The sequence below is a fragment of the Elephas maximus genome, chromosome 8, assembly GCF_024166365.1.
Source record: "Elephas maximus indicus isolate mEleMax1 chromosome 8, mEleMax1 primary haplotype, whole genome shotgun sequence".
In the NCBI taxonomy this organism is placed as follows: domain Eukaryota; kingdom Metazoa; phylum Chordata; class Mammalia; order Proboscidea; family Elephantidae; genus Elephas; species Elephas maximus.
The window spans coordinates 53,917,986-53,932,490 of record NC_064826.1 but is presented as its reverse complement, the minus strand read 5'-3'; the positions used below and the strand labels follow the sequence as shown (position 1 = coordinate 53,932,490).

The 14,505-nt window shown below is 36.2% G+C and overlaps 1 protein-coding gene across 1 annotated transcript in view; it reads left to right on the top strand.

The window, feature by feature from the left end:
- Positions 1 to 14,505, top strand: part of SEMA3A (semaphorin 3A) — a 231,667-nt gene that overhangs the window by 65,728 nt on the left and 151,434 nt on the right. Inside the window, exons 2-3 of the mRNA XM_049894021.1 lie at positions 221 to 378; positions 2,652 to 2,714. Of these exons, the coding sequence (XP_049749978.1) occupies positions 221 to 378; positions 2,652 to 2,714 (221 nt within the window). The remainder of the gene's footprint in view (positions 1 to 220; positions 379 to 2,651; positions 2,715 to 14,505) is intronic.

The following is a 14,505-nucleotide window of genomic DNA, read 5'->3' as shown; positions in this document are numbered from 1 at the left end:
TAGGAGTCTGCAATCTTGAGTATGAAATCAGCAAACTGATGAGTATACCCATTTCAGTTGAAACATCAAATATGTGGTTTGTGTATATTTCTTAGTACCACGAAAAGTAACTACTGATTGATAACTACAGCAGACAGCTGTCAGATTACCATGTAGCAACAGTCTATGCTCATGTAGGTCCTCACATTAACCCCCGATATCTTGCTTTGTTACCTTGCAGAAATGTTGGAATCCAACAATGTGATCACTTTCAATGGCTTGGCCAACAGCTCCAGTTATCATACCTTCCTTTTGGATGAGGAACGGAGTAGGCTGTATGTTGGAGCAAAGGATCACATATTTTCATTCAACCTGGTTAATATCAAGGATTTTCAAAAGGTATGTTTATTCTGATATATGCACTGTAGTTCTTTCAAAACATCAAGTTACATAAAATTAACAGAAAATGGTTTTGAACTTAACATTTTATCTTTTCAAATACAAATAATGACTATATTAATGTTATTAGATGTGGTAAACCATAAAAATCATTATGGAAGAAACCATTGCGTTTTTTAAATAAATTATTTTATTTGTGTTGTTGTTGAGAATATACACTGCAGAACATACACCAATTCAACAATTTCTACATGTATAATTCAGTTACCTTGATTATATAAGCTGTATAACCATTCTAACCCCCGTTTTTCGTGTTGTTCTTCCCCAATTAACATAAACTCACTGCCCCCAACTTTAGCTTACCCTTCCATCGTTATATCGTTTTTTCTACATAAAAGTACATATCTGAACTATTACAGAAATGCATAATAATATATTTCATATAATATGTATATGTATAAATGTATACATCTCTCTAGTGCCAGAAAATAGAAGTGTTGTCAAGCTATGACCTATAGGGCAAATCTAGCCTGCCACCTGTGTTCGTAAAAAGTTTTATTAGAACCCAGTCATGCTCATATGTTTACAGATTGTGTATGTCTGTTTTTGTGTTACAACAGCAGAGTTGAGTAGTTTTGACAGAGATCATTTAACTTACAACCCTAAAATACTTACTATCATGTGATACTTTAAACCAAAATTTGCTGAAGATCAGTTTTCAGTGTCAAGTTTTTGCAAATGTGATCACGCAGACACAAACAGTCTACTGATTTTATCCTTATTCTTTGTAGAGTTTCTGGCTCATGTCATTAATAAGCTACAGAGTTTGAAACAAGTCAAACGATAATTATAATTTAAACACACAGACACACATGAAAAGAAAAACACAAATGAAAAAATGGAAAAATGAAAATCTTAATGATAAAATGAATACATTTCTAAGAGTTTTTAGAATTTTTATACTGGTGACATGAACCTGAAATGCATTCATGCTGAATAAAGATTATTTCAATATATCACAAATTCTTATTTATAAATGTGTTGTATTTTGCATTTTAATTCCCTAGATTTAATATCATTGACTTTTCCCAAGTCTGTGACAATATATAGTGAATTACCTAAAGTTTCCAAAATGAATCGTAATCAGTCATGTTGAGACTAAAAGCTTTTCAGCAGACACAAATGATTAACTGCCACCATCTCTGGATTTTTCTTTTACATATGACATTTTTTGGGGAAATTAACTAATGTTACTAGAAGAGAAAGATGAATTTGAAAAAATTGTTCTGCCCGATACAGATAGGTGTAATTGGAATTGCTCAGGGAATCTGGAAAATTTTATATTAAAATTTAGATGAGAGCATTTGTGTTATTAAGGAGAATGCATTCATAATCCTTCAACCATCAGTACTGCCTTGGCTCATATACCACTTATTTTCCTGTCACTGTATTCACACAATATAGGATCCTTTGGAAGGATGAACGAAAGAAAGGCCTGGCAGTCTACTTCCAAAATATCACAGTTTTTGAAAACCCTATGGAGCACAGTTTTACTCTGAAACACATGGGGCCATCATGAGCCAGAACTGATGACAACTGGTTTGGTTTTCAGTTTGAAAGGATGAAGACCAAGTATTAGAACTTAAAATATAATCAATTACTTCTCAATTAGTCTAAGTTTTAATGCTACCAATTTGTTTCTACTTTTATCTCCCCCAAGTTTGCAATGCTACTCTTAACTGTTTCCCTTGTTCAAAAAATGATTCCTAAGATGACTTTTCTATCACTGTCGTTGCTCATTTTAGCATGTTATTCTGATATCTGTGTTAGAGAGATGGATTCAGGGCACCCCAAATCTGAGAATTTCAAAATCACTATTTCATGAAAGAGAAAGACCGGCTAGTTTAGAAGAATATGAGCTGCTTTCTCTGCAGGTTTCAACCTCTGTTCACTAGATTGTCACCTCTCCTCAAAATGACCTTTATCTTCCAACCCGGTCATAGTTCTTTCCACCCCACACAGCTTAGATCTGTATTTATCTAGTCCATTTCTGTTTTGCTCATTGTTCATATATATAAAGTCTAATGGGTAGAAGGAGAGTGAATGAGTTAAGTCCAAAATAATTAACTGCAAAGTCTAAACTGCAAGTCCGTGCCACCTAATGCTTTATGGAGCTTTCTTTATCTCAGTGACCACAGCTTGGTCTAAAAGACTGTATGATGTTGGATCTGTTAGAAAATTGATGTAAAATGGTATTTCTTCTCTGCCCTTAGATTGTGTGGCCTGTTTCTTACACAAGAAGAGATGAATGCAAGTGGGCTGGAAAAGATATCCTGGTAAGTTACTTCAGTAATTGAATAAACAATTTATTATTCTGTGGTCTAGTATTGTTCAGTGTTCTATTAAAAACCATGTTTTATTTGTGAACTTGATCACTCTTGAGTAACAAAGTAATTTTCTGTTTTGGAAAAATTGATAGTTTTGTGTAAAGAAATTGTAACAGTAATAACAATCCTAAGTAAAGCAAAAGTATGCTCATTTTTGATAACTTATGTGTGCAAAAGATAATTAACAAAAGGGAATCTTGTAGCGTATATACTTACATTCCTTCTATAAGTCAGCTTCTTTGCACAGGTTGATTTTCATATGATAATTTATCTGGAATGATATAAAAATTTTCCACTTGTCAGTTTTCATGATTAAAACACCCTTCCTTACTCGTTCCCTCTGCTGTTTCTTTTACTTTGTCTGTGCTCCCCCTTTCCTGCTCCTTTCTCCTTCCCTCTCTCTGTCATTCTCTCCCTCCCTCCCTTCCTTTCATCCGTCCATCCATCCATGAATTCGTTTCTTGAATAAAAATAAGCTGAGAAATTACCATGTATTAGGCATTATCCTGAGCACTGTACAACTTGTACAACTCATGTAATGTAGTTATAATCCTATAAAAGACTAAATTAAAATGTCACAAGACACATGTAACAGTATTTTCTCCCCAACTGCTTCCAATGTGGCTTATGCACATTTCAAGGGAGAAAAATTTTGTATCTGACTGTTTTCTTATCTGAGATATATACGTATAATACATTCCTGTAGTGGGGATAGGATTTCTTGAGTACTTCTACTCTCTCATGCAAGGCTCTGGTTATGTACAGTAGAATCCACTTGAGACACATCTCTCTTTGCATTTATATTGGCTATTTCCTTAGAACAGTTTTTCTTTAGCACAGTTTGATTACTTGTGTACTTTAACTGATTTATAAATGTACATTTTCTATGTTTATTAGATGGTATCTTAGTTGTCTAGTGCTGTTATAACAGAAATGCCACAAGCGGTTGGCTTTAACAAAAAGAAATTCTTTCACAGTCGAGGAGGCTAAAAGTCTGAATTCAGGGTGCCAGCTCCAGGGGAAGATTTCTGTCTCTATCAGTTCCAGGGGAATGTCCTTGTCGTCAATCTTCACCTGCCCTGGAACCTTCTCAGCTCAGGGATCTTGAATCTGAAGGACGCGCACCCCTCCTGGTTCTTTGTTCTTGGGGCATGAGGTCCCCTTGTCTCTCTGCTCACTTCTCTCTTTCATATCTCAAAAGAGATTGACTCAAGGTACAACCTAATCTTATAGATTGAGTCCTGCCTTATTAACATAACTGCCTCTAATCCTGTCTCATTAGCATCATAGAATTTATAACACATAGGAAAATCACATCAAATGACAAAATGGTAGACAATCACATGATACTGGGAATCATGGCCTAGCCAAGTTGGCACACATTTTGAGGGGATACAATTCAATCCATAACAGATGGAATGATATAAAGATTTCACTTTAATACTGATGTCAACATAATATGAGGATAATTTCTCTACTAGGCTAGAAAGAGAAACCCTGGTGGCGTAGTGGTTAAGAGCTATGTTGCTCACCAGAAGGATGGCAGTTCGAGTCTGCCAGGCACTCCTTGGAAACTTTATGGGGCAGTTCTACTCTTTCCTATAGGGTCGCTATGAGTCAAAATCTACTCGACAGTGGTGGGTTTTTGGGTTATGCTAGAAAGATGTTGTTATTTTCAGTCAAAGTCTTTCAACTTATTCCAGGGATTAGGATTTAACTTTATATTCCTGAGATATTATGATCTTTAGCTAAAATATGGGATTAGTGTTGGGAGAGGCTGGCCACATTGGTAGATTTTATTCTTGAGCTCTTACATAAAGAAAACTAATTTTCAAGATAAAAAAAAAAAAAAAAAAAAAACTAGTACTTATCTCCAAATACTTCATGGTTAAGGTTAGGTAAAAAAGGATTAACAATATTATTTTATGTATTTCTCTTTACCTGTAAAGAAAAATATATTAAAATGATTTATGATGTTTTAGACTATGGATAGCAAATAGATCACATTTTCAATGGACAATTTGATTCAGAGCAGCTGCCTAAAATGATATATGTGTTTAGAAGGCTTTAGAGGCGGAATCTGAATTCATAGGAAAAGAGACCTCAATCTAGTAGCAACATTTGCCACAGTTGAAGGAAAATACATAAAGGACCACAAAGCACAGGTACTCACCATACTTGATTTATCTTTATACCAGCAAATATGGAAAATTCATCCTTAGAAATTGCATACTAAAGAGTTATTACACATTGTGATAAAACTTCGTAGCACAGTAGATGGTTTACTGTTTACGTGAAACTGGACCAGAAAAAAAAAAAAAAGTAATGTTTTACTGTCAAATTTTGTACTATTCCAAAGTGATACATATGTTGGAACTTTTGGGAAAAAATGAATAGAAAGAAAAATGGAGTGGTAGTTGAGAGAGGTGAGAAATTTTATGGTGTTCTCCCCTCCCCCACAGACTCATTAATGTGTTTTAGTAAGTCCCTAAACTTTTTCTGGACTTTAGTATTTCAGCCATTAAATGGTGCAGCGCCTATTTTATAATTGTGAGAAAGTTAGTTAAAAAAAAAAAAAATTGGTAGAAAACGCTTCATAAATGTAAGGCAAAAATACAATAAAACCAAAAAAACTTGTTGCTGTTGAGTGGATTCTGACTCATAGCAACTGTACAGGACAGAGTAGAACTGCCCCATAGAGTTTCCCAGGAGTGCCTGGCGGATTCAAACTGCCGACGTTTTGGTAAGCAGCCGTAGCTCTTAACTACTGTGCTACCAGGGTTTCCAAAAGCACAATAGAATGTATAAAAATGTGTTATTGATATCAAAATGTCATATTTACCATTAACAAATTACATTGAGCAGTTTTAATGTAGTATTAACAAAAGATGAATAAAAAAAAATCCCGTATACATTTATTTCTTTTAAGGACACATACTTTCTCCCGTTTTTGTTAAAGTCATCAGCCAATGAAAACCCTATGGATCACAATGGTCATGTCCTGTCGTGCATGGAGTTGCCACGAGTCAGAGGCTGTCTCAATGACAGCCAACAACAACAACAGGAGAAGACAGAGAAACATAATTATTGCGATTATTTGCCATGTCAAGCACTGTGATCATTTATATTTTGTAAATATAGTTTTAACTGTAATCCTATGTAGTTGGTAACGTTATCCCTGTTTTCCTGATAGGGAAATAAAAAGATTCAGTAAATTCCTTAAAAATCTTTTCATCCAAAAATTTTGGAGCATCCTGAGTCTTACCCTAGAAGTTGACATCAAGTTTTCGTGTTACTGAAAAATTTCTTGGCCTCATGTAGAATACGTGGATTTGAACTTGCCTATAAACACAGAGTTAATGACAGCACCTTAGGCAGATCCGGTACCTTCTCTGGGCTCATCAAAAATGTGGGTGTAATAATAAATAGCTCACAGAATTCTTAATTAAAGCTCAAATAAGCACATGTCAAATTATTACATACACTATTATTTTTCTATTATTACATTACATTATGTATTATATAATTATAATTATATATATATTTTATAATCTATATTATATAATAATATTATACTATTTTTCTTTCTTACTATTATACATGATGCAGTTATTAACTATTATTGTTATTCTTGGTATATGTAACAGAGTTTTTTGGACAATTTCTAAGCAAAGGCATTGTCAATAAAATTAGTTTGGCCTCTAATGATGATAGTCACTGAAGTATTGAATTGTTCTGAATTTGATAGTGGTTAAGAGCTACGGCTGCTAACCAAAATGTCAGCAGTTCAAATCCACCAGGCGGTCCTTGGAAACTCTGTGGGGCCGTTCTGCTCTCTCCAGTAGAGTTGCTATAAGTCGGAATTGACTGATGGCAATTTTTTTTTTTTTTTTAACCATGCTTAAGGGAGCCATGGTGGCACAGTGGTCAAAGCCCTGGGCTGCTAAATGAAAAGTCAGCTGTTTGAATCCACAAGCCGCTCTCCAGGAGAAAGATGTGGCAGTCTGCTTCTGGAAAGATTCAGCCTTGGAAACTATGAGGCAGTTCAACTCTGTCCTGTAGGGTGGCTATGAATTGGAATCAACTAGATGCCATTGGGTTTTGGGGGTTAACCATACTTAAGGAGCCCTGGTGGTGCGGTGGTTAAGCTCTCAGTTGCTAACTGAAGGGTTAGCAGTTCCAATCCACTGGGGACTCCTCAGGAAAAAAGACCTGGTGATCTGCTCTCTTAAAGATTACAGCCTAGGAAACCCTATGGGGTAGCTCTGCTCTACAGGGTTGCTAGGAGTCGGAATTGAGTCCACATCATACAACATCAACAACAATCACTTATCTGTCTGATTATCTGGATCTTACAACCTCTGAAGTCAAGTAATAGGGATATTTGGTTTAATGATAGAATCAACTCATTCCATAACTAAGCAGATATTCTTTTGCATTTGTGGTCTCCAAAATTCTCCTCAATGCATTTCCTCCTTTCCATGGTACTTATTCTTCTCCCTTCCCCTCTCTTATCTGCAGTAATTGATCTCCAGGGACTGTCAATGAAAAAAAAAAAAAAAAAAACTGAGGGATTCTGGTGTTAGCCCATATACAGTTAGTTTGACAGCTGCAATAAAGTCTTGACCTATGAATAACTCCAGTCACCACCTCAGAGATTTCCTCTCTAAGAAGGTCAACTTTATTGTATTTTCCAGACGTACAGAAAATGCTTGTGAGTTTTAAGGAACTAAGTTAAAAGGAAGTAAGCCATGACGTTTACTAAGTCTGATACAGTACAGTCATGTGCAGTGTATCGTCTGTTCAGGCTAAGTCTGACTGCATATACCTCTGTGGTCCCATAAGGTTTTTTTTTTAAACAGAAATAATCTCTCCTTTTGTTTATTATTTTCTCTTACTGATTTTAAAGACATCGAACCCCCAGAGTGAATAAGCAGCCGGTCTCCAGGGTGCATCCCAAACCGCACAGGGCCTCCTCCTCCCCTGCCTCCTTTCCCTCCTCCTGGCTTCATTCACCCACCCAGTAGCCCTGCAGCTTTTCACTCCCTGTGCAGGGCAGCGCCAGCCGAGGTGCCTCTGCTCCTGCAAGGCACTGGCAGGATGCAGACCGGCTAGGGGGCTCAAGCCTCCACCTCCCTGACCCCTGTGCCCACACTTGTGCAGAGTCCTGTATCCAGTGGATACAGCTCTCAGGCTTTGTCTGATGGACCCCCATAAAGTTTTAATATAATAGGCTTTACAGGGATTTAACTACGGATTTACGGGAAATACCTGTATATAATATGATGTTCTCACAACCTTCAGATCACTTAATGTCCCATTTCACAGAACACATCACGGACATTAAGTGACGAATATCTGTATACTAATGGTACCTGGGAAACCCGGATGGCTTAGTAGTTAAGAGCTTTGGTTGCTAACCAAAAGGTCTGCAGTTTGAATCCACCAGGCTCTCTTTGGAAACTCTATGGAGGGGTTCTAGTCTGTCCTATAAGGTCACTATGAGTCGGAATCCCAAGGCAACGGGTTTGGTTTTCTTGTTTTAGTGGTACTGATCATTCCAGAGTATCTTGTAATAAAGATCCTGAAATCATGCCTCATAATTATAGTAGAGAAAGGTAATTATGTGTGGATTGAGAGATGTAAGTTTTTGAAAGTTTAATGGTGTGGAAGCATTAGTGGTATTAATGTTTTAAAATGTCAACTAATTAGTGTAACATTATAAAATATTTATGTGCTCATTATCCCTTTATATTTTGCAGTAAACTAATTCAACTGTAATGATTTGGATTTCTCTTCGTTAAAATTTATTTTTTTAAAAAACAACAGTTTTTACAATAGTACAAGAAAAAATGTATTTTTCCTCTAACTTAAAGTATATTTCATACTATTTTTCGGGTAAATCATCTTGATCCCATAATATTACTTTTCTTTGACCTGTTATTCAAGATATATCATACATTTAGAATGCATTTTACTAAGATGTATTTTACATTTCATGTGGCATCAAATATTTATCTCAATGTATATATTCAATGTATTTCAACAGAAAGCATGGGATTTATTGACTAATTTTGGATAATAATTTACAAAAGCTTTTTTTCTTAATGTATGATTTTAGAAAATAGTCAGAAGTTGGCTTCGTGGAATTTGTAACACTTCTTCTTTGATAACCTAAAGAAAATAAATAGCATTTTTTAAAACAATAATTCTTTAAATTACCACTTAGAAAAAAAAAAAAGATTAAGGGTAAAGAGTTTTTTTCATTGAACACTTGATTTGTGAAGTGATAAATGAACAAGCAGTCTGATAGAAATGCTGTACTGTACTGAGTAGATAATAGTCATCTGTGACTTATGGACAATAATGTCTTTTAAGGAGCTCTAGTGATGCTGAAAACCACAAGAATGAAGCTTAAGTGGTTTTTGCAGCCATCAGCTCCAAGATAGAATTATAACCAAAATAGTAACTGACCTGAACATTTATAGAAAAGTATACTAGCAACCTCCTTCAGTATTCTTGATGGTTTCTGGAGCCTGGGTTTACCCTTCCCTCCTGGTTTTAGTCAGTGTTTCTTCAAAAAGTCCACTGGGAACAAAGCTCCTTTAAATAACCATTTGGGGTAATTGCTATCTTCTCAGTTTTAGGATTTAGATGTAAAGATGCTATAGAAAAAGTAGGACAGTAACAACACTGGCTAATTTTATGCACTAGAGGAGGCTGTTCTTAAGCATAGTTGAGAGGAAAGTTTCATTCCTATGGCTAACATGGCATGGCCACCAGGGAAATCAGGACATGCCACTCTATTAAATCTACATAGTTCCTGTGTCACTGAATGTAGCATCATGCAGAAAAGTGAGCCTTTCCCCATTTTCTCATATAGCTAGGGGGACACAACCCAGCATTACTCTTCGCTCAGTTTTCCATCAAACACATATGTCAAATCAGCAGCTGGAATGTGAGCAGCTAAGCATGGACTTTGTGGTAAAGAGAGAGTGAAGCCTGGGACACGTTCGTATGCTCCCTGTACTGTCCACCCCTCTCCTCCCTCTTTCCTGCTGGTAATAATGTTTTTGACAACAACAATAATCTAAATCTTTTTTTCTTTCTCTTTTAGAAATGAATATAAAGGCTATAAAGCATGTCATCATACTAATATGTCTTCTTTTCCTGATGTTGTAGGTTTTAAACCTTTAAATTACTATGGCATTCTTATCATTAGAGGAGTTAGATGCTTGTGAACTTTTTCATTGCTCTCACTTGAGAGTTGATATTTGAAAATTTTTATAATATGTACTTGCTTTTGGACAGAGACCCTGCAGAAGGAAATCAATACAATTCAGACATCTGTATTCTGACTGCTATCATCCATCTTTACTCACACTTTTGGATATTTTTCTAGTGCTAAAAATCTACTTTGTTCACAATAACATTTTTATTGATGGTTTAACTTCCTTGACCCTGTTTTGCAAATGAAAACTGAATACACGCTAAGCTGGTAAAAGAATCTGTTTCAAATCAGTAACTCTCTGAATCGTCTTTGTTTATCCTACTAAACCATCTCTCTTTGCAATAAGTTTCAATAAAACCAAATGGCAACCGTATGACTGTTCGAAATATTTTGAACATAATTGGAAATCAAAATTTCAACCATCTGAGAGGAAAAAAAGCAGATTCTTATAACATCCCTATTCTTGGAAATGATTCAAAGTAATATCATGTACCTGAACTCTGGGACTTTTTGTAATTCTCGAGGGATTTTTAAAATACATTTTTGTACTTAGTTGTTATGCACTTTTAATGCTATGATATAACACTTTCATCAAAGTATCATGGCTCAAACTGCAGGACTACAACAACACTAATTTTGTACTGTTCAGTAGGATAAACATAAAATCCCCTTCCTGAGCTAAGGGCCAATGTGCTTATAGCCAAGTGCCTATACCTATTATAAAATATTTAAGATCCCTAAACCCAGGGTTCCTTGCCTATAATGCAACTTACTGAATGTGTAGGTGTCCCCAGTAGGAACTGGGGCTTGGGGAACTGGCACAAGAGATACTACTGTTATTGTTGTGAGTAATAAAGTCCTTTGTTTCTGACCCAGGAGATCTGTACCTTCAGCCAGCATCCATAAAATTGTGACAGGCTAACTTGTTATCTTACGAGTAGGGTAAAATCACAGAACCCTTAGAGCTCTTGACAATTTTGATTATAGTTTTTATATATATTGAGAAACTATGATCAGTTTATTAATTTAAATAGTATTATTCTGACGGCACTGGGTTTTTATTCCCATGATTAAATCTGATAACACTATGGGTATACAGATAACTGGTTTATGATGAAGATCAGTGAAAAACTTAAGTGTCACAGAAACTGGCAAAGATTTTCACGTGTCTGTGTATGTGTTAGTTTTCACGTGTGTGTATGCGTTAGTTTCTGCTTGGAAGTAAATATCAAGTAAACTGAACTGAGTGATTGGAGTTTAAATTCATCATTTAGAAGTAATAATAATAATTACATTCCGTTGCCGTTGAGTCAGTTCCGACTCATTGTGACCCTTTAGGACAGAGTACAATTGCCGCATACAGTTTCCAAGGAGTGCCTGGTGGATTCAAACTGCCAACCTTTTGGTTAGCAGCCGTAGCACTTAACCACTACACCACCAGAGTTTCCAATAATAGCTAACATTTATTGAGAGGTTACTATAAGCCTGGCATTGTTCTAAAGATATCATGTCCACTAGTTGGTTGTTGTTAGTTGCTGTTGAGTTGATTCATACTCATAGCTGACTCTATGTGTGTCAGAGTAGAACTATGCTCCATAGGGTTTTCAGAGCTGTGACCTTTCAGAAGCGGATTGTTAGGCGTGTTTTCCGTGGTGCCTCTGGATATGTTCGAACTGCCAACCTTTCAGCTAGTAGTCAAGTTCTGAACTGTTTGCACCACCCAAAAAGCCATTAACTAGGCAACTCATATTTAGTAAATAAGATACTCGTTTTATTATATTAAAGGTAAATATAAGAGATCAAAGACTGAGATTTTACATCTACACTTGAAATATGTTGTCATATTTACTATTCCTGCACAAATAACATTAGTAGAGCAGTAGGAGAAACCAGAGGTGTGATTCAGGAAGAGATTATATGGCAAATGAGGCTTTACCATGAAAATTATTTTAGAGACACTAGGTTATATTCCTCAACCACTCACTCGTCTGTCAGTTTGTCATACTATGGTGGCTTGTGTGTTGCTATGATGCTGAAGCTATGCCACACATATTTCAAATGTCAGCAGGGCCACCACAGTGACAGGTTTCTGCAGAGCTTCCAGGCTAAGATAGACTGGGAAGGAGGACCTGGTAATCTACTTCTGAAAAAATTATGGATAGCAGTAGAACATCCTCTGATGTGGTGCCAGAAGATGGACCCCTGAGGTTGGAAGGGACCTAAATGACTAGGGAAGAACTGCCTCCTCAAAGTACAGTCAACCTTAATGACATGGATGGAGTCAAGCTTTCAAGACCATCATTTGCTGATGTGGCATGACTCAAAATGAGAATAAACAGCTGCAAATATCCATTAATAATTGGAACATGGAATGTACAAAGTATGTGTCTAGGAAAATTGGAAGTCATCAAAAATGAAATGAAACACATAAAAATTGATATCCTAGATGAAATGGGCTGATACTGGCCATTTTGAATCAGACAATCATATGGTATATTATGCTGGGAATGACAGATTGAAGAGGAATAGTGTCACATTCATTGTCAGAAAGAACATTTCAAGATCTATCCTGAAGTACAACACTGTCACTGATAGGATAACACCCACATGCCTACAAGGAAGACCAGTTAATATGACTATTATTCAAATTTATGCACCAACCAGTAATGCCAAAGATGAGGAAATTGAAGATTTTTATCAACTTCTGCAGCCTGAAATTAACCAAACATGCCAAAAGAATACACAGAGTCACTGTACCAAAAAGAATTGATGGATATTGAACCATTTCAGGAGGTAGCATATGAAAAAGAACTGATGGTACTGAAAGAATAAATCCAAGCAGCACTGAAGGTGTTGGTGAAAAACAAGACTCCAGGAATTGACGATACCAGTTGAGATGTTTCAGCAAAGGGATGCAGCACTGGAAGTGTTCACTTGCCTGTGTCAAGAAATTTGGAAGACACCTACCTGGCCAACCAACTGGAAGAGATCCACATTTGTGACCATTCCAAAGAAAAGTGTTCCAACAGAATGTGAAAATTATCAGGCAATATCATTAATATCCCACACAAGTAAATTTTTGCTGAAGATCATTCAGAAACAGTTGCAGGAGTACATCCAAAGGGAACTGTCAGAAATTCAAGCCAGACTCAGAAAAGGTCGTGGAATAAGGAATATCATTGCTGATGTCAGTTGAATCTTGACTGAAAGCAGAGAATACTAGAAAAATGTTTACCTGTGTTTTATTGACTATGCAAAGGCATTCAGTTGTGTGGATCATAACAAATTATGAATAACATTGCGAAGAATAGGAATTCCAGAACACTTAATTATGCTCATGAAGAACCTATATATAGATCAAGAGGCAGTTGCTGGAATAGAACAAGGGGATACTGCATGTCAGGAACGTTATACATAAGGGTTGTATCCTTTTGCCATGCTTATTCAATCTGTATGTTGAGCAATCTGGAAAGTTAGACTACATGAAGAAGAATGCACCATTGGAATTGGAGGAAGACTCATTAACAGCCTGCAATATGCAGATGGCACAACCTTACTTGTTGAAAGTGAAGAAGACTTGAAGCACTTACTGATGAAGATCAAAGACCACAGCCTTCAGTATGGATTACACCTCAACATAAGGAAAACAAAAATCCTCACAACTGGACCAATAAGCAACTCACAATGAACACAGAAAATATTTAACTTGTGAAGGATTTTGTTTTCCTTGGATCCACAATCAACACTCATGGAAGCAGCAGTCAAGAAATCAAAAAATGAATTGAGCAAATCTGCTGCAAAAGACTTCTTTAAAGTATTGAAAAGCAAAGATTTACTTTAAGGACTAAGGTGCGCCTGACCCAAGCTCTGGTATTTTCAGTTGCCTCATATGCATGTGAAAGCTGGACAATAAAATAAGGAAGACTGAAGAAGAATTTGAATTATGGTGTTGGCAAAGAATATTGCATGTACCATGGATAGCCAGAATGTTCCTTACAAGCAAGGATGGCATCTCACATACTTTGGACATGTTGTCAGGAGGGACCAGTCCCTGGAAAAGGACATCATGCTTAGTAAAGTAGCGAGCCAGCAAAGAAGAGGAAGACCCTCAACGAGATGGATTGACACAGTGGCTACAACAATGGGCTTAAGCATAACAATGATTGTGAGGATGGCATAGGACTGGGCAGTTTTTCCTTCTGTTGTACATAGGGTCATTATGAGTCGGAGCTGATTGGAGGGCACCTCACAACAATAACAACAACAGGTTGTATTCTTGTCTTAAATTAATGTATTTTACTAATAAAGCAAAATAATATGGTGATTATGTATGTCTGATTTGCCGGGACAATTCTCAGATATACAAACCTAGTTTATTTGGATATATTTTAGTTTTAGGATTGAAATTTAAATGCACTTCAAGTTTTTAAGACCAAATATATTTCCAATGTAGTACTTATAATATTAGAGATATTTTATGAAAACTTTTGAAGGGTTTGGAGATTTTGA